This window comes from Rattus rattus, chromosome 2 (genome assembly GCF_011064425.1).
Source record: "Rattus rattus isolate New Zealand chromosome 2, Rrattus_CSIRO_v1, whole genome shotgun sequence".
Classification (NCBI taxonomy): domain Eukaryota; kingdom Metazoa; phylum Chordata; class Mammalia; order Rodentia; family Muridae; genus Rattus; species Rattus rattus.
In genome coordinates this window covers 203,698,513-203,725,214 of record NC_046155.1, presented here as the reverse complement: position 1 = coordinate 203,725,214, position 26,702 = coordinate 203,698,513, and the positions used below count along the sequence as shown (strand labels likewise).

At 46.2% G+C, this 26,702-nt stretch overlaps 1 protein-coding gene across 1 annotated transcript in view; it reads left to right on the top strand.

Moving 5' to 3' along the window:
• Window positions 1–4,541: 4,541 nt before the first annotated feature.
• Window positions 4,542–26,702, top strand: part of Ahrr (aryl-hydrocarbon receptor repressor) — a 45,460-nt gene continuing 23,299 nt past the window's right edge. The window contains exons 1-5 of the mRNA XM_032895260.1: window positions 4,542–4,569; window positions 5,017–5,152; window positions 7,576–7,673; window positions 16,269–16,341; window positions 22,073–22,254. Coding sequence (XP_032751151.1) covers window positions 4,542–4,569; window positions 5,017–5,152; window positions 7,576–7,673; window positions 16,269–16,341; window positions 22,073–22,254 — 517 coding nt within the window. The remainder of the gene's footprint in view (window positions 4,570–5,016; window positions 5,153–7,575; window positions 7,674–16,268; window positions 16,342–22,072; window positions 22,255–26,702) is intronic.

Sequence of the window (26,702 nt, the reverse complement as noted above, 5' to 3'; positions counted from 1 at the left end):
AGTATGGCATTTGCTCTCCCTGCTGTGGGCTCAGTACCTGGGATGTCTCTGTCACAGTTCTCTTTTGTAATTCCACATCTTCAGACAACCCAAGCAGCATAGGCTTCCCTGCCACCCTAGAAGGAGGTAGGAGTGGGGCTTCCTGTTACAATCATCTCGTCTTCCCATAACCTGACAGTGTGCTGGTGGAGGACCCAGTGCCATGTTGCTAGGCTTCTTGTTCCTGATTTGAATGTAGCTTATGCCTGGGTGTACTGGGGTAAATGCAATAAAGTTGGATGGTGTCTAATTCTCCATCAGAAGCTTCAGGAGGCTGCCACCATGTCTCTAACAGTTGGAGCATCCATAAAAAACAAAACAAAAACAAAAACAAAAACAAAAACAAAAACACAGCAGTGCAAACCCAAGTATTGCAGGTCTGTATTCAGCCTCTGGAGCTCTTTTGGGCACTATTTGTGCTGTAGGAGCTTTGGGTAGCCCTGTGCTTCTAGATCTGTTGCCTGTAGCACACATTCACCCATAGCTTTCCTTAGTGAGTGTTCCACATTTCTGCCATCTCCAGTATTCTATTACTCCACTACAAACTACACTTCACCTTCCTAGGATAGATTCTGTCATAGTTAGAGTTTTACTGCTGTGAACAGACACATGACCAAGGCAACTCTTATAAGGACATTTAATTGGGGCTGGCTAAAAGGTTCAGAGGTTCAGTCCATTATCAAGGTGGGAACATGGCAGCATCTAGGCAGGCATGGTGCAGGAGGAGCTGAGAGTTCTACGTCCACATCTGAAAACTGCTAGTAGGATGCTGACTTCCAGGCAGCTAGGATGAGGGTCCTAAAGCCCACACCCACAGTGACACACCTACTCCAACAAGGCCACACCTCCTAATAGTGCCACTCCCTGGGCCAAGTATATTCAAACCACCACAAATTCTTTCTCTCCATTTATTTATTTATTGTTTGTTTTATATCCAGATCACTGCCTCTGCCAAGGTCCCCTCTCACACAATCCCTCCTCCCTCTTCTAAGCCCTGCTCCTGTGAGAGGGTGGAAGTCCTCCTTCATATCCCTAGTCCCTGGTGTTTCAAGTCTCTGCAGAGCTAGGCACATCCTCTCCAACTGAAGCTAGACAAGGCAACCCAGTTAGGGGAGTGGAGTCTACAGAGAGGCAACAGCTTTAGGGACAGCCCCTGCTCCAGTTGTTGGGAGACCCACAGGAAGACTGAGCTGCACATCTGCTACACATGTGCTGGTGGACTCTGTTCTTTGTTGGTAGCTCAATCTTTGAGAGCTCCCCAGGGTCAAGGTAAGTTGACTCTGTTGGACTTCCTGTGGAATTTCTATTCTTCATGGCCCTCAATCCTTCCTCTAACCCTTCCATAAGTCTCTGAGCTCCACCCAATGTTTGGCTGTGGGTCTCTGCACCTGTCTCCATCCACTGCTTGATGCAGCCTCTCAGAGGACAGTTACATTAGGCTCCTGTCGGCAAGTATAACAAAGTATCATTAATAGAGACTGGTGCTTGCCCATGAGATGAGCCTCAAGTTGGGCCTGTTATTGGTTAACAAAACAATAACACGACAAGGCTGAGGGCCATTCCCTCAGTCTCTGCTCTGCATTTTGTCCCTGCATTTCTTGTAGACAGGACAAATTTTGAGTCAAAAGTTTTGTGGGTGGGTTGGTGTCCTTATCCCTCCAATGGGGGTCCTACCTGGCTACAGGAGGTGGCCTCTTCAGGTTCCATATCCTCACTGCTATGCATCTCAGCTAAGGTCACTTGCATTGACTCCTGGGAACCTCCCCCATCCCAGGTCTTTGGCATGTCCTAAAGACGCCTCTCATGCCCCCCACCCCCCCCCAGCTGCAGCTTCCCATTCATTCTCCTTTCCCTCTGGCCCTCTCCTGTCTCCCACACCTGATCCTGACCCCTCCAGTGCCGTCCCCATCCCCTCTCTCACCCAGCTCCCTTCCTCCATCTGCCTCCTATGACTATTATATTTCTCCTTCTAAATGAGATTCAAGCATCCTTGATTGGGCCTTCCTTCTTGTTTAGCTTCTTTTGAGTCAGTGGATATTGTGGGCATCCTGTACTTTATGGCTAATATCTACTTATAAGTGAGTACACACCATGTATTGGGGGGGCCGTCTGGGTTACCTTACTCAGGATGAGATTCCTCTGGTTCCACATGAGATGGATTCTTAGGACCCCCTTGTGGGAATTATATACTGCTCCATATTGCCTAGTCTCAACTCTTTTAACTATGGTGCAAGCCTTGATGACACCCGCTACCTCTCCAAGTTGGCAACTTTTAATGTATACTTGTAGAAGAGATCATTTGGACCAGAAAGACACCTTAAAGTCCATTTAATCTATAATTGTTATCTCAGAGAGATGGTCAAAGTCATCCTTGAAACAGAATCATCTCTAGAATCACAGAATTGGAGATAGCTGTCGACATAGAAAACATCTGAGGGGGGGTTGGGGATTTAGCTCAGAGGTAGAGCGCTTGCCTAGAAAAAACAAGGCCCTAGGTTCGGTCCCCAGCTCCAAAAAAAAAAAAAAAAAAGAAAACATCTGAGGGGAATGGGCTAAAAAAAAAAGGGATTTCCCCCCCAGAACTCAATGAGAGACTGGTTTAGATGGGTCAACAGAGTGCCCAGTGCAGCTTACAGATAGGGCACTTTGATCCCCAAGATAGGAAACACTCCCAAGCCTTCCAAGAGGTCACAGGAGACCAAGACTTGGAACAACTGAATCTTCCCAGCATTGACACCAGAGCTACTCTAAGGTGTATGCAAGGAAATTTTCTACCCAGGGCTCTGTCTTTGCTAGCAGATGGTCGGATGAACCATAGACTTTTCTGGAAACTGTTCTGTTACTTCTTTACCTAGGTAACTTCTGGAGGGTATGCACCAGAAAAATTAAATGAGAAAACCAGAAAAAGAAAACCATATGACTCAGATAACAGAGCAGCTGGAGAGGTTAGAGAGCTAAGAATCAGGGTGAGCATTGAAGGGAAATGCTTGCTCCAATGGGGAGAGGCTAAGACAAGGCCCCATGGTGGACCATGGAGATGCACTGAGAAGCACTTGAAGAGCTTTGAGATGCAAGAGTATAAAGACTGACTCAGAAAAATAAGCAAAGAGTTACCGCTTAGTCTGCAGTGCATGCAAAAGTAAACAAATCAGAGGAAATCGGCATTCTTGTCTGCACTTCCAACTTGCCCCTTCAACCTCTGTTTTTCTCTGCTCTATGTCGTGCCTACAATATACAGTCCTCAGCTTTGGGCTGAAGTGCACAAGGTTCTGCCCTGGGGCAAAGCAGAAGTCCCATAAGGCTTGTGTTAGGGTAGCTTTTACACTGAAAGCAAAAAAGACAGAAAAAGTTTGTGAAGAGGGGTGGCATTCAGCCTTGGAAACAGCATTCTAAGAAGACGAGAGGAAGGTAGAGGCTCCATGAGCCAGACAATGCCCGTGGTCAGGGTGGAAGGCATGTGAAAAGCATGGTGGAGTAGGTTATCAGAAGTCCTGTTGGAATGGGGCGTCAGGCCATCTGAAGTAGAGCCGTGCTTGACAACTTCGCTATACCAGAAAGCTATTCCTGAACAGGACCTGCCTCTCATCTGTATCTGTTATGTGGATGAGCAAACCCAGTATCTATCAATCAGGTATGGAGCGCTCCTTCCTCACCTGGGTTATAACAGTAGTATATAGGGACAGGGCTGCAGCCCACAGCCTGGTTTCAGCTCACAGGGATGGATCTTTACATTAGGACAACGCCAAGGCTATGGATAGGGTTGCCAGAGGTAGCCACCTAGCTAGTCCCCCAGATCTAGTTGAGCTCTGTAGAGGTTTGGGGGTTCTCAGAGCAGGATTATTGGGACAGGATGAATTGTTGACTCACCTGACCTCTTTAATCAGATGGAGTGAAAGGCTCTTCTGATCCCCCATGAGCCTCTCAGACCTTAAGCTCTGTTCCTGTTGGACTCGGGCATAGAAAATTGAAAAAAGTCTGTTTCCTGTGCTTATCATGAGGTGTGTGTGTGTGTGTGTGTGTGTGTGTGTGTGTGTGTCAGAGAGAGAGAGAGAGAGAGAGAGAGAGAGAGAGAGAAGACATAATGAAAGGACTAGGGTAATGGATGGAGTTTAGGTTATATACACTGCCATATTAGACAGCCAAAATCTTAAGAGTTTAGCTACATTTTATTTACTCAGTGTCCTAGCCAGTGGAACATCTTGTACCACTTTGTCTCTCAAACACTTCCTGTAGCCTTCTCTCAGAAGTCTTTAGTCTATACCTCCCTGAATCCAGCCCCAGTATCCCAGAGAACTGCAATGACTGGAAGCATGTCCAGGGTGTGAGAAGCCACATAGCCCTCCATAGTGCGAATCTAGCTGGAGGCACTTCGTGATGCAGGCACGCTGGTTAGAAGAGACAAGCACTGGGTAGCATGAGCTTCCCAGAGGCTTTCTATGCAGTACCCGGACTTTTTGCTGGCCTTCAGAAAAAAAAAAAAAAGGTTGGAGAAGACAATTACGATGGAGAAGCTGGCATCGGGAGCCTGCTGTGAGGAGAGCAGCCCACATCTATGTTTCTGACCCGGTTTTAACGCCATCATTACTTTTCTAGTGTTGTGAAGAGATGCCATGACCAAGGTGCCTTATAAGTGAAAACATTTCATTAGGGGCTGGCTACAGTTTTCAGAAGGTGAGTCCATGGTCATCATGGCAGAAAGCATGGCAACAGGCAGGTGAGGCACAACACTGGGGCAGTAGCTGAGAGCGTACACCTTGCAGAAGGTAAAGGCAGAAAGAGAAAGCTAATTGGTAATGGTGTGGGGTTTTGAAACCTCAAAGCCCACCCAGTGACACACATTCTCTGACAAGGCCATACCGCTTAGTACTTCCCAAACCGTTCTGCCAACTGTGGATCGAGAGTTCAAATACACGAGTCTATGGGGGGCGGTTTCATTCAAACCTTTACAAAGGGTATAGCGCACTCCTCTCTGACCAGTTCAGAAGGGCGTGAATGGAAAAGGCCGGGAGCAGTTGAAGTCATATCCAAAGAAGCTCGACTACGAGGAAGGCAGTTTTATCCTCCTGCACTTCCAGCTGCCTCTGTCAGGTCTAGGAGCTGGATCTGGCCTTAGGTACCTTCCAGTGGCCATAATCTGGCCGGTGTGGCAGCAACTCTCTGGAACTGCCTCTTCCAGAGCCGAGTTCCTAGGGCGGGCTGGCTGTGGTACCTGGAGTTCTTCATATTTCCCAAGCCCTCAGCAGTACTCAACTCCTCACATGCAGAGTCAGGCGACAGCAATTAGTCCAAATGAAAGGGGCCAGAAGTCAATAAGTAAAACTTCTAGTGGGGATAGCTCAGTGGCATGGCGTCTGACCTCAGCTGGTGGTCCTGACAGGAGAGATTGCGGCCGAGTCCTGCAGCAGAAGGCTCTCAAGAGTGTCTTTTCTGAAACGCAGAAAGAGGATGCTGTTATGGGGTGGGGGTGTCATTTGAATTTTGACCATTGTAGGAAGGGTCAGGTGATTATCTGTAAGGACGCAGGGACCCTGGACAGCCATGTGAATGGAAGTTGCTAGTCCAGGAAACACTGCCGGGGAGGCCAGAGCCGTCTTAGTGTGAAATACCCTAAGATTGGATTTCCTAGCATGGGGTCCTCAGACTTTAAAGGTGGTATTTCCTCTGAAAGGCTCATCTCTACAGAGACACGCGACTGAAGTAAAAGACGAGAAACAACGGAAAGTGATGACCTATACCTCTGAAGGTATCAAGGACCAAGTTTCTTGCTGTGCCTGGGTAGAGCAGTCTGCCAATGCGCTGCAGTCCAGGAATCAGGAGTGAAAGTGTTCCTTCCCTTCCTGTTGTTTCTAAGGGGACAAGGTAAGCATAGTGGGGCTTTTGTCTTGAGTGGTAGAGTTGTCTTCCCATGGAGGACGGAGTGCGAGATCTTTCTAGAAAGATCCAAAGGTCCTGAAAGGGACAGCAAAGCCCAAAATCTTAGGGTACCTATAGATGCCAGTTCCCCCGTCACCAGGACACATCACCAGCACAGCAGAACCTCTCTCCTCTCAGATCCCATCACCACCTCATTATACCTGCAGTTCCGTTTTCTCTAGATTACCAAGAGCACTGCATGCCCGTTCATCAAGATATGCAAGAATCGCAAAACGTGAAAATTAAAACCAAGTTTACAATAACCTCAGTTCTAACAGACCAAGTTTTTCTATGCATAGTTTACATTAAAAAACAGATCAAAATTTAATTAATGGTTTTTTAAAAACCATGGTCATGAGCCAGGTGGGGGTGTCCTTTAATCCCAGCACCCGGGAGACAGGGAGGCGGATCTCTGAGTTCTAGGACAGCCAGGGTTACACCGAGAGACTATCTCCAAAGAAACAAGCAAACAAAATCAAAAACAAACAAAAATCGTGGCAGCATAGGTGCACGTTGTCTGATGCAGAAACCCAGTATAAAGACATTTGTCCAGCCCCTGTTCCTGGGCCTCTGTTGTCTGTCAGGCAGAGTCATTGACAGAATAGAGAACAGAATAGAGCCAACCCTTATGTTTCCAGACTCGCTGGCAAATCTCACAAACTAGTTGTTCGGTTTCAGAGCTGTGCACAGAAGAGGGAAGGTACCTTTTACTTCTGAGATCCCAGGACTAGCCCCTGTTCTCTTCTGAGGAAGAGAATGCCTTCTGACTAGCCAATGAAAACCTAAGGAACAGGAAGCAGGCAAGGGTACTTTGGAGGAACCCTAGCCAATGGACAGTGACATTAGGGTGCTTCCCAGGAACTTGAAACGTGAGCAAGGGTCAAAGTCAGGACTGGTTGCTTAGGTGGAAGGTGGGAGGGACTGGGTGAGGAGTGGGACATGGAGGGCAGACTGCACACATGGAGAAACTTCAGAGACCTCAAGGGAGGTAGGTACCTTGTGCTTGATAGCAGGAGTCATGATGCCTAGGCCAGGCGGGACAGTAGAATAGGTTAGGGCTTAAGCCTATCCACCGTGTGGTGTCCTGAAAAGCTTCAGATGAGAATGTGCCCCCAAAGACACCAATGTGCCTAGTATTTCTCATTCTTGGTAAATTCTGTGTCCGAAAGTAGCAAACTAATATTTTATGCTTTGCAAAGTATAAAAATATGGCATCTTTAATCTTTTCCATTCTCCAAACAATTCTGTAGAGCAGGAGAGGAGGAACATGCCAAGTCTTGGTTACCATTCTGATTTCATTCTCTAGCCCCAGGGACGAAGGGACCCCAACCCAGAGCTCTGCAAAAGGAAGGAGACTCCCTGGACTTCCTTAGGCCCAGGTGGAATTTGGTGGGCAAACTGCAGGCTTGCCCTGGGACCTCCAAAGGCCCAGGTAAAACCACACCTAAAAAGTGAGCAGTGACATCCTATCCCAGCACTCAGACCGGGACCCAAAATATTCAAAGGGCGCGTGGCAGGCAGGGACCAGGTTGTGCGTGCGCCCCCTGCCGCTTTTCCCTTGCGTCTGCCGCTACGGGCGGGGCAGGGCCGCTCGCGTGCTGGGGTGGGGCTTCCCTTCTCTAGTCTGAGGCCAGGTCCCAGAGATGAGAGAGCTGACAGCTTCTGGCCTCCGCGGCTCTCTCAGCGGGCGCGCCCGATCTTCTGCGCCCCGCCTGCCCCAGGTAAGTACTCCTGGACTTCACAGGACTCTCTGGTCTTTGCCTCTGCTGTAGCCACTCTGAGATTGTCCAGCTTGGTCTGGAGCCCTTTGCCACACATTTTCTTTTTGCATCTGGAGGGCCCAGAATTGCAGAAAGTGATGGGCACTCCAGGAGTTTCTCTCTTGGCACTAGACCTTTGAGGGAAGCCATACAGGTCCCACGGTTTGAGGACCTCAGTTTTCTCCGACTTGGATATCCTGTCCCCAAACCCCTTCACTCTCGAAAATGAGCATATACCTGTCCCGCACTGGGGAGTCCTTTGCCTTGGACCTAATGTCTTTTAGAAGTTTTTTTTTTTTTTTTTCAGATGATGGCAAGGGACTTCCCACAGGTCGCCTTAGCTATCCCTAGGACTGAGACACCACAGGCACAGCCAGTGAAAGTGTCACAGCAGCAAGCTCCTTCATGGAGATCAGACGGGCAGTAACAAGGGATTCGCGCTTTGGAGGGACTTCCACCATTCCGGGAATTGTCCAATTAGCGGCACCAGAAATATTTGCCCTCTCCACTTGAGAAGCAGAAAATGACGGTGTTTGTCTTCTTTCAGAAAGAGACAGGACCCCTGGAAATCTTGGTGGTACAAACCCTGGAGTCCTAGGCCCTGTGTTGCTTCCCCAATCCCAGTTGGAGAGATCTCTCCCTATTGGAGACAACGCTCGTTCCTCTCCTAGGAAGGAGGTTCAGACTTTGCACGGTTCTGACACAAGGGTACCTCATCCCCCAAAGCTCTATTTTTTTTTTTTGAGCTATCTCCACGATTTGGGTTCATGGGATCTTTCTCTCTTTGCCATCCCCTGTCCGGGGGAGGAGGTGTAGCTTGGCTCCTCAGGACTGTATCGAGCTAAACCTAAAGACTCAGCTCCAGGAGAAGCTTGTGTGTGCCTTGGGGTTACACCCAAGAGCTTGGGGATATGGGACAGCATCATTTGACTTCTCCTAGTCTGGTCCGGGAACTCATAGGAGACATTCTAGGTCTCAGAGCCTGGTTCACTTTTGCCCATCATGGGGAGTGGCCTGCCTTGGTATGAGACCCTGATGCAGTGTATAGTGGCCGTCTTTTTTCATGGCTGAGTGCTAATTATTCCACACTAGGATACCTTACTGGCTAATGCAGCAGCCCTATGAGGTGTCCATTGCCAGCCATCTGATGGTATTGTAGTAGACCATTTGACTGTGCCTGCACAGGACGGGCAGTATTTGTGTTCAGAGCTAGTATGTTCTTTCCACCCTGCTTTTCCCAGTAACCCAACATGGCCTCAGGGTTATCGTGAGTGCAAGACTAGAAAGAGGACTCAAACATTGCTACCAAGCACACGAGGGACTGCTTTCTGTTTCTGTTTTCTATTTATCTGTTATAAACAACAAACGGCTGTTACTTTCACCTGAGAATTTTGGTCAGCTCATGGTTCGGTTAACAGAAGGTTCACAGGCCACAGAGGTCAGGCCCTGCTGTCAGCATAGGGTTTTCCTATGAAGATCACTCATGTGTCTGTTACCCATGGCCCCATGGCTCAGCTCTGGCTACCAGAGACTCTGTTCTGGGCCACTAAGGGTCCATTGTGGAGGGTCTCCCCAACCAGTCTTTACTGAAGAGACGTCCCCTATCTGCTTCCAGGCTATGGAAAGCAGATGTAGTAGGCCCCAAGGGACGTATGTGTGAGTTGGTCTGATCCTGTAGAGAAGGACACACAGCATTTGGTAAGATAGAATATCTAGCTGAAGTGATGTTGACACTGTGCTGGCGATATGGGCAGAGAGCAGGGTGCAGGAAAAAACTCAAAGCAGTTGTTTGAAGACTTGAGGGGACTGGCTGTGGGTCCCAGCAACTCGCTTCTTGCTCTCCCCGACGCAGGGGCGTAGAGGCATAGAGCAGTGTTTATCAACTCTCGGTGCTTTATGCAAGAACCTGCCTTGTAGGATTGGTCCTCACATTTCGATGGAGACACGGAGATACATAACCTAAACTACCGTGATTGACGAGCGGCTGTTCACGAGGCTGGACAGGCTTATGCCTTGCCCAGATCACAGCCCTTGTTGCAGTTCCTGCTGTGTGAGGTAGGAGAGTAAAATGGTTCACACCAGCCTCCTGTTGTGGGCTCTCCCTCCTACGCAACCTTGGTTGATCCCTATCCTAACTTTTAGTTCTGTTGCTGCCCTGAGACTCATTTGTCCTTGAGATTGGTCAGACTGGTGGTGCTGGGGCCTGGGCTCTTCTAGGATGTAGGGGTAACCCCTTTCCTTCACTTTATTTACCTGATGGTTCGCCCAGTGGGTGTTGTATGTATGTGGCCCTCTGAGGGTCTCAGGAAGCATCTCTAGTCCGTTCTCTGGGGCCAGGCCTGGGTGTGGCTTGGAAGTTTCCTGTCTGAGTTGAAAGTCCTTTGCAGATCCAGGGGGATGGCTTGTGTTCTGGCCTCCAGCCACTGCTTACCCAACCAGGTTTCTTGGAGAATTTTACTGACTGAACCTGTGGCTGGACATACACGGAGGCCAGCACCTCACGAGCCATCGTGGGACGGTGGGGCTTCTGAGTGTCATTTCACACCGTTATCCCTTCCCAGGGGTTCTGCTCCAGCTCATAGCCGTGCCGCTCACCACCCATCTCTCTATCCATCCAAACCCTTCTGCTTCCCCATCCCCACTTCTTTAGGTGTTCGCTCCTTCAGCCTGACCTCCTGAGCTGCCTGCCCTCCCTGTTTCTGTGGTTGAGTGGTTTCCAGGCCCATATGTGATATGACTTGCCAGTGTTTTCTGCAATTCTGTGTGCCGTCCTTTTACTCTCTTTTTAAGTTAAAAGTGTTTCAATTTACATTTTGTGTGGATGAGTGTGTAGTTATTTATGTGCACCACATGTATGCCTGGTGCCCAGCAATGGTTGTAAGCTACGATGTGGGTACTGGAAAGGAACCCCAGGTCCTCTGCAAGAACCGTTGAGACCTCTCTCTCGTGCCTCCTTTTACTTTCTTGCTAGTTAGTGTACTGTGAGACAAAAGTTTTATTTTCATGAAATCCAATTTAGCTATTTTTTTAAAAATGTTGTTATTTGTGCTTTGGATGCCCAAACTAAGGATATTGTCCCATTTAAGGACACGAAGGCTTGTATTATTTTTGTTCCTTGTAATCCATTTGTTTCTGAGTGTTGGCCTGTGAGTGTTTAGCTCTTACGGTGAGGCTTTAATGAATACTGAGTATTTTTTTTTCAAGTGGCGGGAGGTAGGGATCCCGTCTCACTCTTTAGCATGTGGATATCCATTTGCCACAGCACTGGTTGTTGAAGAGACTGCCTTCCTTATTGGGTAAACTATAGTTGAAGGTCAGCTGACCACAGGACGACTATTCTTGCTCCACATGTCCTCTCTTCTTAAAATTTAAAAGTTCAACTTTTTATTTATGAATGGGTGGGTTTTTGTTATATTCCCGAGACTGGCCTTGATCTCAGGATCCTCCTACCTAAGTCTCTCAAGTCCTGGGGTTACATATGTGCACAGCAAGGCCAGCTCCCGTACCTTTAAAAAATAAGATTCCCCGGAGCTGAAGTTCCAGGTGCTTGTAACTTACCTGATGTGGTTTCTGGGGTTCAAACTTGGGTCCTTTGCAAGAGCAGCATGCATTCCTAATCACTGTGCTGTTCCTGAGGCCCCCTTCTACTCCTTCTATTGAGGACATTTTAAGCCTTCTACAATGAGCACACTTTGCTCATGAACCAGCACAGGTGACTAATTATTAATATCGACAGACATGGCTTCCTTTAAGCCTTATTCTTTCAACCAAGCCATCTAGACTTTGTCCTCCTGGACAGTTATAGAGAAGTGAATCCTTTGCATGCTGTGTGTGTGTGTGTGTGTGTGTCTGTGTGTGTGTGTGTCTGTGTCTGTGTGTCTGTGCACGTATAATCATTTCCTAGTTTGACTTAATCTTCAACTTGAGTTTGATTAAGTTTAATATTAAGTATTAACTGTCACGCTGGAGTAACTATAAAGGTAGTAAGGGAACTCAGAAGAATATCCTAGCCTAGAGGAAGAGCACCTAAGGAGGTTTCCTCCAGAGATGGGCTCTAAGCCTTTTGGGAGATTCGACTCCCCAGAGAGCAGAGGAGGTTGCTGTAGTGCTAAGAGGTAAGAGAAAAATTAGTTGCAAAGCCAGAAAGGGATCGTTTCCTCTTCCAGGGTCCCTTTGGTGCCCTCTCCTGGCAGGTGTAACATCATGCTCACTCAAAAAGGAAGTCCTCCAAGAGCCCATATCTTCATGCAGAGCAGGCAAAGAAAGGTGGCTTGGAACTTAAAACCAGGAGGTGGATAACCAGTCCTGCTGTCCAGCATTTCTATACCATGGATGGTGTCTCATGGACGGTGTCTCCCCTTTTGGTTTTTGGTGTACACATCTCATAAATCTCACAATATACTATCATTATTGTTGTCAACTACTGTTTTATTTAGTGAGTTTTAAAAGTGTGCGTGTGTGTGTGTGTGTGCGTCTGTGCGTGTGTGTGTGTGTATGTGTGTGTATGTGTGTGTGTATGTATGTGTGTATGTGTGTGTGTATGTGTGTGTGTATATATGTGTGTGTATGTATGTGTGTATGTGTGTGTGTATGTGTATGTGTGTGTATGTGTATGTGTGTGTGTATGTGTGAGTGTGTGTGTATGTGTGTGTGAGTGTGAGTGTGTGTGTGTCTGTCTGTCTGTCTGTGTGTACGTCAACAGAAGCCAGAAGAGGACACTGGATCCCCTGGACATGGAATTAGAGGTGGTTATGAGCATCCTGATATGAGCACTGGGAACTGAACTCTAGCTCATTGAAAGATCAGTGAGCTTCTTTAACCATTGAACCACCTATCCAGCTCCTCATTTCTAGCATAAAAAATGATTTTTGAAAGGCATTTTTACAAAATGTAGAATTTTAGGTCGTATCTTTTTTTAAATTAATTTTTAAGATGTACTAATTTATTTATTTATTTATTATACTTTTAATACAATAGACACTGTAGCTGTCTTCATACACACCAGAAGAGGGCATCAGATCTCATTACAGATGGTTGTGAGCCACCATGTGGGTTGCTGGGATTTGAACTCAGGACCTCTGTAAGAGCAGTCGGTGCTCTTAACCACTGAGCCATCTCTCCAGCCCAGGTCATGTCATTTTTAAGTGCTTTAATTGTGTTGCTTCCCTATTGTGTTGCTTGTATGTTCTCTGATGAGGAATCTGTTGCTGTTCGTTATTGTATTTTACTGCAGCAAACACTGTAGTATTTGCAATTTAAAATAATTCTATGTGTCCCTGATTACGAGTAACGTGGATAGGAAGTACTTCGGTGTAATCTTCCTCATTTTTTTTTTCTTTTTTGTGCTTAGATTTCACTGAGTCTCTTGGATCCGTAGTTCATGGTTTTCGTTGCATTAACTTTTTTCTAGTATCCATTTAACGTTTCCTGTTCTTTAGAGGACTTACACATGTCAGGACTTTAGAAACATCTATTTTATTTTTACTTGGGGGTTATTTTAAATGATATAGCTTAAAAACTAAATTCCACTGGTTCGTTGCCAGGGTATAGTTGTATGGTTAACTTTCACATATCGTCTTTTTACTCTGACATTGTTTAACCTAATGGTTAATTATGTGAAGGTTGGTTGTTTTTTGAAACAGGGTCTCACTGTATAACTTTGGTTTGCCTAGAACTTGCTATGCAAACCAGGGTGGCTTTAAACTCACAGAGATCTGCCTGCCTCAGCTTCCTCAGTGCTAGGGTTAAAGGCATGTGTCACCATACCCAGATTATAGGAGGTTCTTCATCCCCCTCTGCTCCTGCCCCCAGTGGATTTCTATATGGAGGCATCGCATACCTGTGGAGAGAAGAAGTTTGAGTTCTTCCTTTCTAAGTCTGTTTCTTTTTCTTACCTTGTTTCTCTGGCTGATCCACAACGTGGTGTGGGATAGAAATAAAGAAGCACATGTGTGCTTGTTCCTGATTGTGGGGAGGACTCCGTCTTTCAGCATTAGGACTCAGCTTTTTGGAGAAGCTCTGCCTCAAGGTCATGACATCCCTTCTCTCCACACTTTTAAGAGAGGTTTTTAATGATTGTAAATGCATTTGGGTTTTACCAGACGATTTTTGTGGGTATAAAAATGATCACATTTTTCTTTAATTTATTAATAGTAATTTAATGAATTGCAATGCTTGATTCTTGAGAATTAAAAAAAAAACGGAATTCTTTGGAGAAATTCCATTGAGGTCTGGTGCATTTCATATTGCTGGTGTCTGTGTGGTAATTGAGAATTTCTGTGTCTATGTTCATGAATGGTACTGACTTAAGATCTTCCTATTCTGTCTTTGCTTGGTAGCAGCACAAGGCTGAACTCACACATGAGTATTGTTTAGTTTTCCTTACATAAGCAATGGATTACGCCTACTTATATTTTAAATTAGTGGACTATGTCAAGGAAACTATTTGGGCTTGCATTTTCTCTGTTAGGAGATAGAACTATGTTATTTATTTTTCTAGAGTATTTTAACAGTTTGTGTCCTTGAAGGAACTGCTCCATTTCATCAAAGTTGTTGAATTTATGGGGAAATTATTTGTCCTAGTGTGCTTGGGTAACCATGGTGAAATGTCACACACTGGGTAGATTAAGAGCAGTTCCTTACCCACAGTTCTGGAAGATGGACATTGAAGGCCAAGAGGCTATTCAATTCCATTTCTGGTGAGATTATCTTCTTAGCTGGTAAATAGTCTCGCTTTTCCTTTATCCTCATTAAGTGGTGAGAGAAAGAACCCAGTACCTTTGGCTCCTTCCTAGGAGCAGAACTCTGTGGAACTACAGTATTTACCCAGTGACCTCACTTCCTTCCTCACCTCCATTCATACCCCATGTCCATGCAGAGAGTTGCGGCTTTAACATACGAATTTTGGGAGACACAGTTCAGTCCGTGGTAGAATCCTCTCATAGCCTTCCTAATGTCTATGGGATCTGTGGTAAGTCCTCTCTCATTCTAATTCTGCCAGTCAATATCTTTTATATTTCTGATCGTTCTGGATAAAAGTTTATCAATTTTGTAGATCTTTTAAGAATAAATTGTTAGTTTTACTGATTTTTCTTCATTTTTATGTTTTAAGTTTCATACCTTCTCTTCCTTGCTTTGATCCTGCTTGATTTAGCTTTATTTTCTGTTCTAGTTACTTCAGTTAGAAGCTGAGGTTACTTATTTGATATTTTTCCTAACAAGAGCTTACTACTCTGCTTCCTAAAGTTTGATGTATTTGTATTTTCATTTTCACTTATTTATAATTTTTTTTTAAATTATGAGTTCCTTGCTTTCCAGACATTTGGGAGTTTTCCAGATGTCTTGCTGGTTCACTTCCATCCTATCAGAGAACATACTTTGTACGACTTCTGTCTTTTTCTATTTACTAGGGATTGCGTGAGTCCTAGAGTAAAGCCTATCTTGATGAACGTTCCGTGTGCACAGAACTATCGTGTGCTCTGGTGGTGTTGAAGGTTGCGTTTTGTAGCTCCCCTCAGTTACCGTCGGCTGCTGTTTACGCACGCTGGGGCTGTACTGATTGATTGCAGAATGGGTTTTCAGAGAGGAACCACTTTCTTAACTGCTTAGTTGTTGGGTGTGTATACATTCAGGGTTACCATGTTTTCTTAGAGGACTGGCAATTTTGTTACTATTTCTTTGACCCTGTGACATTCTTTTGTCTTATGCTTTGCATGCTACTCCAGGATGTGTGCTTAGTGTTTGTATGGAACATCTATTCTGAGTTCTCTTTTTCTCTGCCTGCCTCTCTTTATCCTCGAAGGAGATCAATCGCATAGTTCTGACACGTCCACAGACACTTCCAGAGGGCAGAAATGGCATCTCTACCAGATAATACATAAATGAGGTCAAGTTGGGGATACCCATTTTCATTCTCATGCTACTGGGGGATGCAACAGGGGTGTAAGGGAGTCTGTGAAGGTTCGCATACCCTCACTACTAGAAATACCAAGGTTCTACGATAGGAAAGAAGGTGCTTACATTTTATGAGGGTATGTGAAGTCACTAACTTTGAAATGCAGGTCCTGGGCTGCTTCAGTGACTTCTGTGGGAGGCATGTGCATGTGCCTAGCACCACAGGAACATCGTTAGCTGGGCTGTAGATGGTTGAGCATGAATGACCATAGTGGAAGTCCAGCACACAGGACTAAGAGGAAACAATACATAGAAGAGTGGGGTCTGTGGGTGCAGGAGGGACAGGAGGTCTGGCTCTGAAAGCAGCAGCTCTTGAGGCTCAGTAGCATGCACCCTGCTTCACCACCCGTGTAACAATTCTGTTTGGAGTAAAACTACGAGGGCTTCTTACAGGCCGTCACCTTGTTCCACAGTGTAGGACGATCTATAGTTCTATCTACACTATCCATAGTAGTAAGCACTCCAACCTGCAGAGCTGACCTCCGCGAGGGCCAATGGATCTCACCTGACCTTCCTGCTTTGGGGTCACTATAGTAGGCACATGAGGGGATGTCATGTTGGGTCTCTTCATGTGATTGACACAATGCACCCTTTCTCTTTTAGGAGCAAAGATGATGATTCCGTCAGGAGAGTGCACGTATGCCGGTAGGAAGAGGAGGAAACCCATTCAGAAGCGGTAGAGTATCCCTGGGGAATAAAGGGACAGGCTGCACCCTCCTGAGGAGAGGGAATTCACAGGCAAACAGCCGAAGGCAGGCTTTGGGGAGCCTTCCTGGAAGGCATCATGGCCTTTGGGTCTCGTGCAAGCGTGACTTGTCACTGGCTTTCTTTAGTAGGAAAGCTTACTTTATGAGGCTTTTCTGGTCAGAACACAAAACCTGACTAGAATTACTGGAGATCTAATTTGGGTGAGGGATATGCCACCAATATGTTTGGAACCTTTGTTCCCTTCAGCAATGAGTCATTCTGTCTGTGGAAAGTGCCCCAGAATTTAGTCCTTACACTCCAAATGACAGAGGCTCTTTGGGGATCGTTATCCTCACCTAAGGGTCTCTGAAGGTATAGAGATGGGGGAACCCAGGGCTCAGACCCATTTCCCTCAAGGACACCATTGTCTGTAGTCTTTTCATTTGTCCTAGGCTTAACTTGAAACCCTCAGAGCGGTCAAAATGGGATGTGTGTGGAGATTCCAGCAATACCAGGGTTTAGAACACTTTCCAGGAAATCAGCTGAGTTAAAGTTCCACAAAGGGCCCACAGGCTGCCTCTGGTTCCTGGTATAGAACTTGGTGTGAGCATCACCATCTGGGGACTGTGGGCTCTGTGTGTGTGTGTGTGTGTGTGTGTGTGTGTGTGTGTGTGTGTGTGTGTTAGAATGGGAGAGGTTGGCTTGGGATGAGTGTTCTGGGTGTGTGATACGGCTGTGCGTGTGATGCAGCTGTGTGTGAGACTGGGAGTGCAGCAGAATGTGAATGGGGCATCCACCAGCAGCTCTTTCTAGGTGTGCTCTCTTTGTATGGCCTCCAGGGGTACAAGATTCTGTGTAGACTTACGATCCTGTGGAGGTTGCCCTGGGTGTCAGGCTGGACTTGGAAGGTGGTTATGTGGAGATTGGAACCACACACAGCGGGGCTTTGAGGTGGGCTGGGATATAGGTATTGATAAGGGACGGGCGCTGCTGGCGGGAGGCTGAGTGCATTGAGAAGACGTAAAGCCCACGAGCGCACGCGCAGAAATGTGCTCCTCCCTGACAGAGATTTAGCTTTGTTTGCATCTGTCATATAAACAAGGACAGAAGATGATGTTGTCACTCACCTGGGACAGTGGTGTCTGACGGACAGCACAGAAGGAAGTGGAGCTGAATTCTTTATGCCTTCATCATATTTTTACTCCAATCCAAAAGTGGAGCCATGTTTGAGACATTGAATTCTTGCATTTTATTTTATGTCACTTGTTTTTGAGACAGGGTCTCACTATGTAGCCCCGAAGGACCTAGAATTCACTATATACACCAGACCGGTCTCAAACTCAGAGAGATCTGCCTGCTTCTGCTTCTCAACTGCTAAGATTAAAGGCCATCATGTCTGCTATTATTTGACTTCTGGATGCTCTGAAAAGACAGAATGCTTTCCTGGCTCACAACTCAGGGGAATGTCTCCATACTCTGTCCCCTTTCAAGAAACACCTGGTTTTAACACTGTCTGTGACCGCGTCCTGAGATGTGCATGCAGTGTGTGGATCTTCTCCTTCTGTATGTGTTCATGTTGGATACGCATTTGCACACCCCAGAGGCTGTGCCAGAGCCTGCACTTTCTCTGCTACAGTGTGAGCATCTGAAGTGTGCTCTCCCAAGGGTGTTAGCTCAGTCCTTTGCTGTCCACTAAGCCTTGTGTTCCCCAAGTGCAATGTAGAGCTGCAGCACCCGTCAGTCAAGGCCTTTCCGCCTGTCTCCGGGGGATGTAGAGGTAAATGACACAGCAGTCTGATGTCTGTGCCACCTGCCATGCTGTCAGCGGCAAGTAATCTGTGAACGTTCATTCAGCTATCAAAATTCTCTTCTTAGTGACCCTAGGTGTCACCCGGTAGTTATGGGTGTCTCTGAATCCACAATTTTCTCCCAGGAGTGGATGTCTGGTGTCACCAACAACATGCTTGGTGCTCCCCATCTTTTCCTGGACGACCCCTGAGTCTTTAGGGACAGTGTCTTCATCTCATGACAGGGTGCAAGCTGAAATACTAAAGTCCCTGGTTCTTTCTTTTTTTCTCAAAATTGTGTGATGTCTGTGTGTGTGTGTGTGTGTGTGTGTGTGTGTGTGTGTGTGTGTGTGTGTATGTGTTGTAGGAGGCCTATGATTACCTGAACATCTGAAGGATTCTTGTAAAGTTTGATGTTTGGTTTTACATGTGGGTTTGTGGTTAATTTAGAATTCGTGCTGAGGCACCCCGTCACATAAGTGCTGGCATTTACCGTTTCTGTGGGGATTCAGTAGACAGAGCAGCCCTTGAGCTGCCTTAGTATCTTGATGTAGTTAATTGACTTGATGAAGAATAGATGGGTCTATTTGTAGATTTGCTATTCTCTTCCACTGATTCATGTTTCCGATTTCTCTAATACTAATCCATCTTAAATATTGGAAATTTATGGAAGGCTTAAAGTCAGGAGGTAAGTCCTCCTGGTGTAGTCTTTACAATTGGCTCTTCTACGTCCTTTGCTTTTTGTGTAAACTTGAGAATTAACTTCCTACTCCCTGTTAGCATCGAATCTGTAGGTCAGTTTGGGGAAGAGTTACATCTTAACATTGTATGTTCTAAGCTAAAAACACAATATACCTTTCCATTTACTTGTGTGCATTGTCTTTTTATCAGAAATGCTCTATTATTTTGTCCAAGTGTCCTGGATATCTCTCATTAAATTAATCCAAAGTGTCCTGTACTGTTGGTGTTAGGGGCTCTTTTGTGACTCTGTCCAGTGGAGCTGACTGCTTCTTACCTCTTGTTGGTTTTGCTTATGTGCTGCTGATCATCTTGGGTGAACCACTACTCCTCACTTGTAGCTGTTTCTCTCCCAGGAGTCAGTGGGGATTCTACCCTGCCTCCAAATTTGCCCTGGATGTGAACCTACAGCAAGCCCAGAGGACTGTTTGCTTTCTAGACAGACTGCCCAGTCCATGATCTATGCTTTCTCACCCACCTGCTTCAGGGAGCTTCTATTTGGAAGTAGAGTGCGGAGAATAGTTAGCAGTCATGGGAGTCTATGTGTCCTGGGAGCCAGAGCAGGAAAGCAAATGTACTGTGGACCTGGCACAACTATTCCACTGGGCAGTGCCCCACCTTGAACTTGACAGAAGGGCTCGGAGTACAAGGGCCCAGCTTATTATAGGCGGCACCCTTCATGCACTCTGTATAGAAAGATCTGATAGCCAGGGCTGGAGGTGGTGTCGGCACCACCCTTCATAAAGAGGCAAGGACACAACCACCTTAGAACTAGATAGACGGAAGTTGGGCTTATGACTTAGGGAGCCTTGCTCAGCTGAGGACTTCCCAAGACTCTGAAGAAACTGGAGTTGGAAAGCATGAATGGGAAGGCCCATGCCTCAGGTCGAATATGTCCTTGGATGGACCCAGGACTATGGTAAAGAATACAGACCTGACCTCTGAGCACCGGGCCCCCTATGGACCCATTATCAGGTAGAGACACTGCTTTAGACACTATATGGACCAAGTGCCATTATGTGTCCCAGCTCACCCTGATTCTGCTGCCTCCCTCTCACTATTCAGACCTCCATGGTTGTCTTCCACTCTGTAACCCTCCCCCTATCTGACCATCAGATGTCCCCTTCGTTTTGTGTGGAGTCCTCAGGTATCTGCCATTCACAGAGAGGGCCTTGCCAGGTTGTGAGGTTGTGTTAGGCCTTCTTTGCCAGTCTATTTCAGTTTTGGCTGGTAGTGTAGAACAACACTAGAACTAGACAGATAAGGACAACCAATGGAGAAAAGAAAGCATCTACAAATCACGTGTCAGATGGAGGCCTAATATACACACAAAGAACTCGTACAACTCAAAACCAAAAGGCTCACCAATCAAGAAATGTCAAAGGACTGGAGTGCCATTCCTCAGAGAAGATATATAAATGAACACGCATAAGAGAGTATTCCTAGTATGATAAATAATCAGGGAAGTATAAACCAGAGCTACAAGAAAACACTACCTCATATCCACTGGCTATAATAAAAATGGAATCATACAGGCATAGACAAGCATGTGGAGAAATTGTAGCCCTGTATATTCCTGGCGAGTCTGTGAAATTGTGCAAATATGTATAATGCAGCCTGACTTTGAAATTCCTCAACATATTAAGCTCAGAGTTTTACAGATCCAGAAATTCTGGCCTGGGTGTCTACATTTAAAGTACATGTCCAAGAAAACTCTTCCTGGTGGGTGCTCAGAGCAGCTGTATTTACAATGATTATAAATGGAAAGCCACCAGTGTTAATTGGTGAAAGATCAATAAAATGTGGTCCGTCTATATACTCAAATATTGTGCAGCCATAAAAAGAATGAAGACACCCATATACACGCGAATGAACTGTAGAAGCGTCCTGTTTTGTGAAGGCGTTTGGGTGCACCGCTATTTGCGTTCCTCTACATTCAGATGACATAATCATAACAGATCAGCCCACACGGGCAGAAACAGGCCAGCAGTTTCTAACACCAGAGGAAGGACTTGAGGAGAAAATGCACATGAGGGAAGAGCTTCCCTTTGGACAATTAAAATCTTTCTACCAGAAAGAGATGTGCAGTGCCATAACTGGTAATGAAGGAGGCTAGTCACGTCTAAGGACTGATTATATTGGGTAAGATACATCTTACTTTAAAAAGGAGCGACCCCTGGGTTTGTTACTGCCAGGGACTATTAGATAACTGTGAATTTGGGTCACTCCTCTAATACTGAGATTCCCTGAGACCCCAGAAAGGTTGGCCTGCTGAATCGGGTGGATACTCTTTCCACTTCTGCCAGTAATGGGCCTCTGCTCTCCCGTCCTTTCCAACACTGGATCCAACCTGGCTGCCACTGTCTCTTCTAGAGGCTTAGTGTGGGTGGTGCTGGGAGTGAAGAGTCAGGAAGGGTCATTTTGTGCCACAATTAAGAGGGTTAGAAGAGGGAGTCCTAAGGAGTTAGATGAAGTGATGTTGAAGTCTCTCTCTACAAGCGTGTAACGGAGGCCAGATGAAACCTGGATGAGCAGGTTTCCTGAGCTGTGTGGAATGGTGGGCAAAGATCTTTCTTGACCCTCCAGATGCCGTGGTTTTGGAGACTTTGGCTTTGAGACCTTGTGTATGCTGTCTGCCAAGTCCTGAAGTCCTCTTCTAGACATTTGAACTCTCAGGCTTCTCAGGCCTCTCAGTTACAAGTCAAACTGAAATTCACTGTCCTGGGAATGGAAAAGACCAAAACTATTCGGACTGGCCATGGGAGTCAGGAACCTGTCACCATTCTACATGGGAACTTGTGTTTCTCCTACAGTGTATGAGGTTTGGGTTACGTATTGTGAGACTTTGGAGGAAGTCGGATAAAAGCCCATTTCCCATGCACACTCTTGCCCAGGTAGCCCTTTCCAGGAATCCTCTCTTCTCCAGAAACCTGGCACAGAGAAATTGAGAAATGTACCGGAGCCACGCAGCTGGTAGCCACACCCTTCATCCTTGTACGAAACTTTTCTCACATTCCTCCAAATATCAGGTTGTAGGTTACTAGTGTGTCGTCTTCTTCAAGGAGTTATCTCTAATTCTTAGAAGCACTTCTGTTTGGGGAGCAGCTCGTAAGGTCACCACAGAGAATGGTTTCTTGACTCGGGGGCCAATGGCTTCTGATGGGAACCTATATGACTAAGGCCTTCTTCCCACAGGAGGCTTACCATGGGAACCGAGAAATCAAATCCTTCCAAACGGCACCGGGACCGCCTCAATACAGAGCTGGACCACCTGGCCAGCCTGCTGCCATTTTCACCCGACATCATCTCCAAGCTGGACAAGCTTTCAGTCCTTCGCCTCAGCGTGAGTTACCTCAGGGTGAAGAGCTTCTTCCAAGGTAGGACTCCCCCCTGTGCATTGTGATTGTTTAAACCTAAGTCTAACTTGTACCACCTGTGTTCACGTGAATTGATCTGGGCTCTCCTGGGTTAGCTGGGTTTCTCCTGTACTCTGCTGGGTCTTACCCGGGTCCCCCTGAATCCAGCTGTGATCAGACATGTGCACAATGTGTTATCCCACCATTCAACTCCTTGTTTTCGCTGAATCCATCTAGATGGTTGTTGGCTGACCCATCTTTGGGATTCTTCTGGCTCCAGGGTAACAGTAACACTCTAGCTTCCGGGTGTTACTACTGACTTTAGGATGGTCCTGGGTCCTCCAAGTGCTCAGAACCAGGACAGCTCTGGGGAATAAGAAACTCCTGGAAATAAGGGGGTCATGCCCAGAGCCAGTTTGTCTGGTGTAGGTTGGGGGTTTAGGAAATAAAGAAATCCAGTCTGAGAGTAGGACTGCCACAGGCAGGAGACCTAGGGTCTATGGTAGCCTTGTTCTCTGTATATTGCTATATTGGGTACCACAGAGGGCCTCTGGAGCAGCTTTGTGTGCTGTAGCACTCGGACTGATCTCCTACCACCATTCTCTGGCAAGTTTTTCTGCCCTCTACAACCTGTCAAGCCCTGTCTTCTGGGACTGCATCCATCATGGTTCAGGGACAATTTGTGTCTTTCTACTTGCTGTACTGAACCCTCAGTGGTAGCAGGGCTCTGGGCTTTCCATGATCAGTGTGGCTTTTGTTATGTGAGAGCATTGTAAAAGGTGCCTGTGAAGGATTGGGGTAGGTGGTCAGAGACGGACACTTTCTCTGTGTTCTATGGCTTCTCACACTGGTCTGTATTGAGAATGATACCCACGTCCTGCCACATCATCTTGTTTCTGTAGATGTCCAGATTTTGGTTTCCTTGGGACCTTGGGTACCTGAAAGGCTGAAAAACCACACAGGGCTTGAAAACATAGATAGAACTGGGCATCTTCTGCATTGTGTGGCAGCTGAAAGCTTAAAGAGGTCGGAAGTCCGGAGGGTGTACTCTCCAGTCGTTGGCTGCTCAGTTTATTTCTGGACACAGCACGGTTACATGTCCCGATGGAGTAGGCAGTACTCCTGAGCGTTGACAGCCCCTTTCAGGGTCCTGTAGCAGGAAGGGCCTTTCTGAGCAGGTGAGGTGTTCTCAGCATGGCGGTTGGCCAGCTTCAGCAGTCCCCCAGAGTCCTGATGAAGGTTTACATTCCAGTATCAGGAGGATGCCGACTGGAAGTTCTGCATAGTTCCCCAGTATCTGTCTTGATGCCCTGCCTGAGGTCTTCCACAGCCACCTCTGAGTCCTGGTTCGTCCCAGCCTCCTGGAAGTGACCATGGAATACTGTCCCAGTGGAGCTGTGACAACACATTTTCACTTCACTCTTTAGGTTGTCTAGTTTAACGCAAAAAAATATTGCTTTTATGAATGAATTGTCCTCTACCTTAGGGATCTCTCCCATAGAACCTCTGTCTACCCTGGGAATCCAGACTGGAACTACCTGAGGGGAAACTTTTTGTTGGAAAAACGTTTCAGTCAGTTTGCCTCCGAGATTTCAGTGTTTTTCCAGGGTATTAAGAGTGGGAAGAAATTGAGATAATCTTTCCAAACATGCTGTGTCATCGTGATCCTGTGTGGGTGCCGGAAGCTAGGAGAGAATCAAGGCCTCTGTGTTTGTGTTCTGCTAAGTGCCTAAAAGTGAGAAGTGCAACTAAGCCAGCCTCCAGCTCCCACGAGCACTGTCATCAAACTTCAAGGGTAGCATCCATGTGTAGACCACTCAGGTCTGACTGGGGCTGCCCTGGGTAGAGAAGCTCTGTCCAGCTTTGTCTTCTGTCCTTATACTGACATGGCCACACATATATAAATACTTGACCCTGAGACACAGAGGAGGACTGGTCTAGTGTCCTTCTGTTGCCATGATAAAATACTCTGACAAAAGTAACCTAGTACAGGAAAGGGTTTACTCAACTTATAATTCCAGATCACAGTCCATCATCATTGAGGGAAACTCAGGCAGCAACTCAAGGCAGGAATTTGAGGGCAAGCCTCCTTATTAACTTCCACACAACATTAAGTTCATCTCATTCTACAGCCACAGAAGTCTGGTAGAAATCATGGAGGATGCTCCTTGCTGGCTGGCTTGAAGACTGGCTAATACTCAGCTAGCTTTCTTATACACAGGAGGATCAGCAGCCTGGTCGTGGCACCATCTACAACAGGCTGTCTTTTCTATAGAGTTAACAATTACGACAATTTTTCAGATATGTCCACTGGCCAATCTGAAAAACTGAGGCTCTCCTCTTAGATGATTCCAGGCTGTGTCAAGTTGACAGGTAACTAGGGCAAGACCTGGCCGCTTCTTCCCTTGACAGGCCTAGATGTACCCAACCAGGCCACAGCTTGTTGGCCCAGAAGAGATCTACTCCTGATGTTTCTGGCCAATTCCAAAGGCAGTCCAAGAGTCTGTGCTAATGCCCAGTTGTTAACTTACACGTGAAGTGGTTTACCCATCTTGCCGCCATTTTCAGAGTTCTGTGATATGAACGCAGCACTACTTGTGGCTGGTCTGCTCACATCACTGCAGCCTGAGGATCCCACTGTGTTGAAATGAAGTGAATCCTCAGGGTCCACAGACTTCGTGAGAGTGCTGTGGCTTCTGAGGGTAAGATAACAACTTCTACGTTTTTTTCTACTACACATTTTCAACCAAGACTTCGGGATTTTTGTGAGTCCCTTTAAGATGCACATTAGAGAAGAAATTCTAAAAATTTTCCTGAACTCATTTCCAACTGTGTGATTAGGAAAAAAAAAAAAAAAAAAAAACAGTGGAACTGCAAAAAAAAAAAAATTGGATTTTAGTTTATGCTTGTTGACCCAAATTGGATGATCTAATTTCATTAAAACTTCCATAAAACATTACCTCTAAAAAGGACATGAACTGTAAAGTCCAACCTCAGAGGGTGACAGTGGCCTGAGAATCTGCTTGGAATATTTTTTCCATCTTTATTAACTTGGGTATTTCTTATTTACATTTCAAATGTTATTCCCTTTCCCGGTTTCCAGGCCGACACCCCCCTAGCCCCTGCCCCTCCCCTTCCACATGGGTGTTCCCCTCCCCATCCACCCCCCATTACCGCCCATCCCCCAAGAATCCTGTTCACTGCGGGTCCAGCCTTGGCAGGACCAAAGGCTTCACCTTCCATTGGTGCCCTTACTAGGATATTCATTGCTACCTATGCAGTTGGAGCCCAGGGTCAGTCCATGTATAGTCTTTGGGTAGTGGCTTAGTCCCTGGAAGCTCTGGTTGGTTGGCATTGTTGTTCATATGGGGTCTTAAGCCCCTTCAAGCTCTTCCAGTTCTTTCTCTGATTCCTTCAACGGGGGTCCTATTCTCAGTTCAGTGGTTTGCTGCTGGCATTTGCCTATGTATTTGCCATATTCTGGCTGTGTCTCTCAGGAGAGATCTACATCCGGTTCCTGTCAGCCTGCACTTCTTTGCTTCATCCATCTTATCTAGTTTGGTGGCTGTATATGTATGGGCCACATGTGGGGTGGACTCTGAATGGGTGTTCCTTCTGCCTCTGTTCTAAACTTTGCCTCCCTACTCTCTCCCAAGGGTATTCTTGTTCCCCTTTTAAAGAAGGAGTGAAATATTCAGATTTTGGTCATCCTTCTTGAGTTTCATGTGTTCTGTGCCTCTAGGGTAATTCAAGCATTTGGGCTAATATCCACTTATCAATGAGTGCATACCATGTGTGTTTTTCTGTGATTGGATTACCTCACTCAGGATGATATTTTCCAGTTCCATTCATTTGCCTATGAATTTCATAAAGTCATTGTTTTTGATAGCTGAGTAATATTCCATTGTGTAGATGTACCACATTTTCTGTATCCATTTCTCTGTTAAAGGGCATCTGGGTTCTTTCCAGCTTCTGGCTATTATAAATAAGGCTGCTATGAACATAGTGGAGCATGTGTCTTTGTTATATGTTGGGGCATCTTTTGGGTATATGCCTAAGAGAGGTATAGCTGGGTCCTCAGGTAGTTCAATGCCCAATTTTCTAAGGAACCTCCAGACTGATTTCCAGAATGGTTGTACCAGTCTGCAATCCACCAACAATGGAGGTGTTCCTCTTTCTCCACATCCTCGCCAGCATCTGCTGTCACCTGAGTTTTTGATCTTAGCCATTCTGACTGGTGTGAGGTGGAATCTCAGGGTTGTTTTGATTTGCATTTCCCTTATGACTAAAGATGTTGAACATTTCTTTAGGTGCTTCTCAGCCATTCGGCATTCCTCAACTGTGAATTCTTTGTTTAGCTCTGAACCCCATTTTTAATAGGGTTATTTGTCTCCCTGCAGTCTAACTTCGTGAGTTCTTTGTATATTTTGGATATAAGGCCTCTATCTGTTGTAGGATTGGTAAAGATC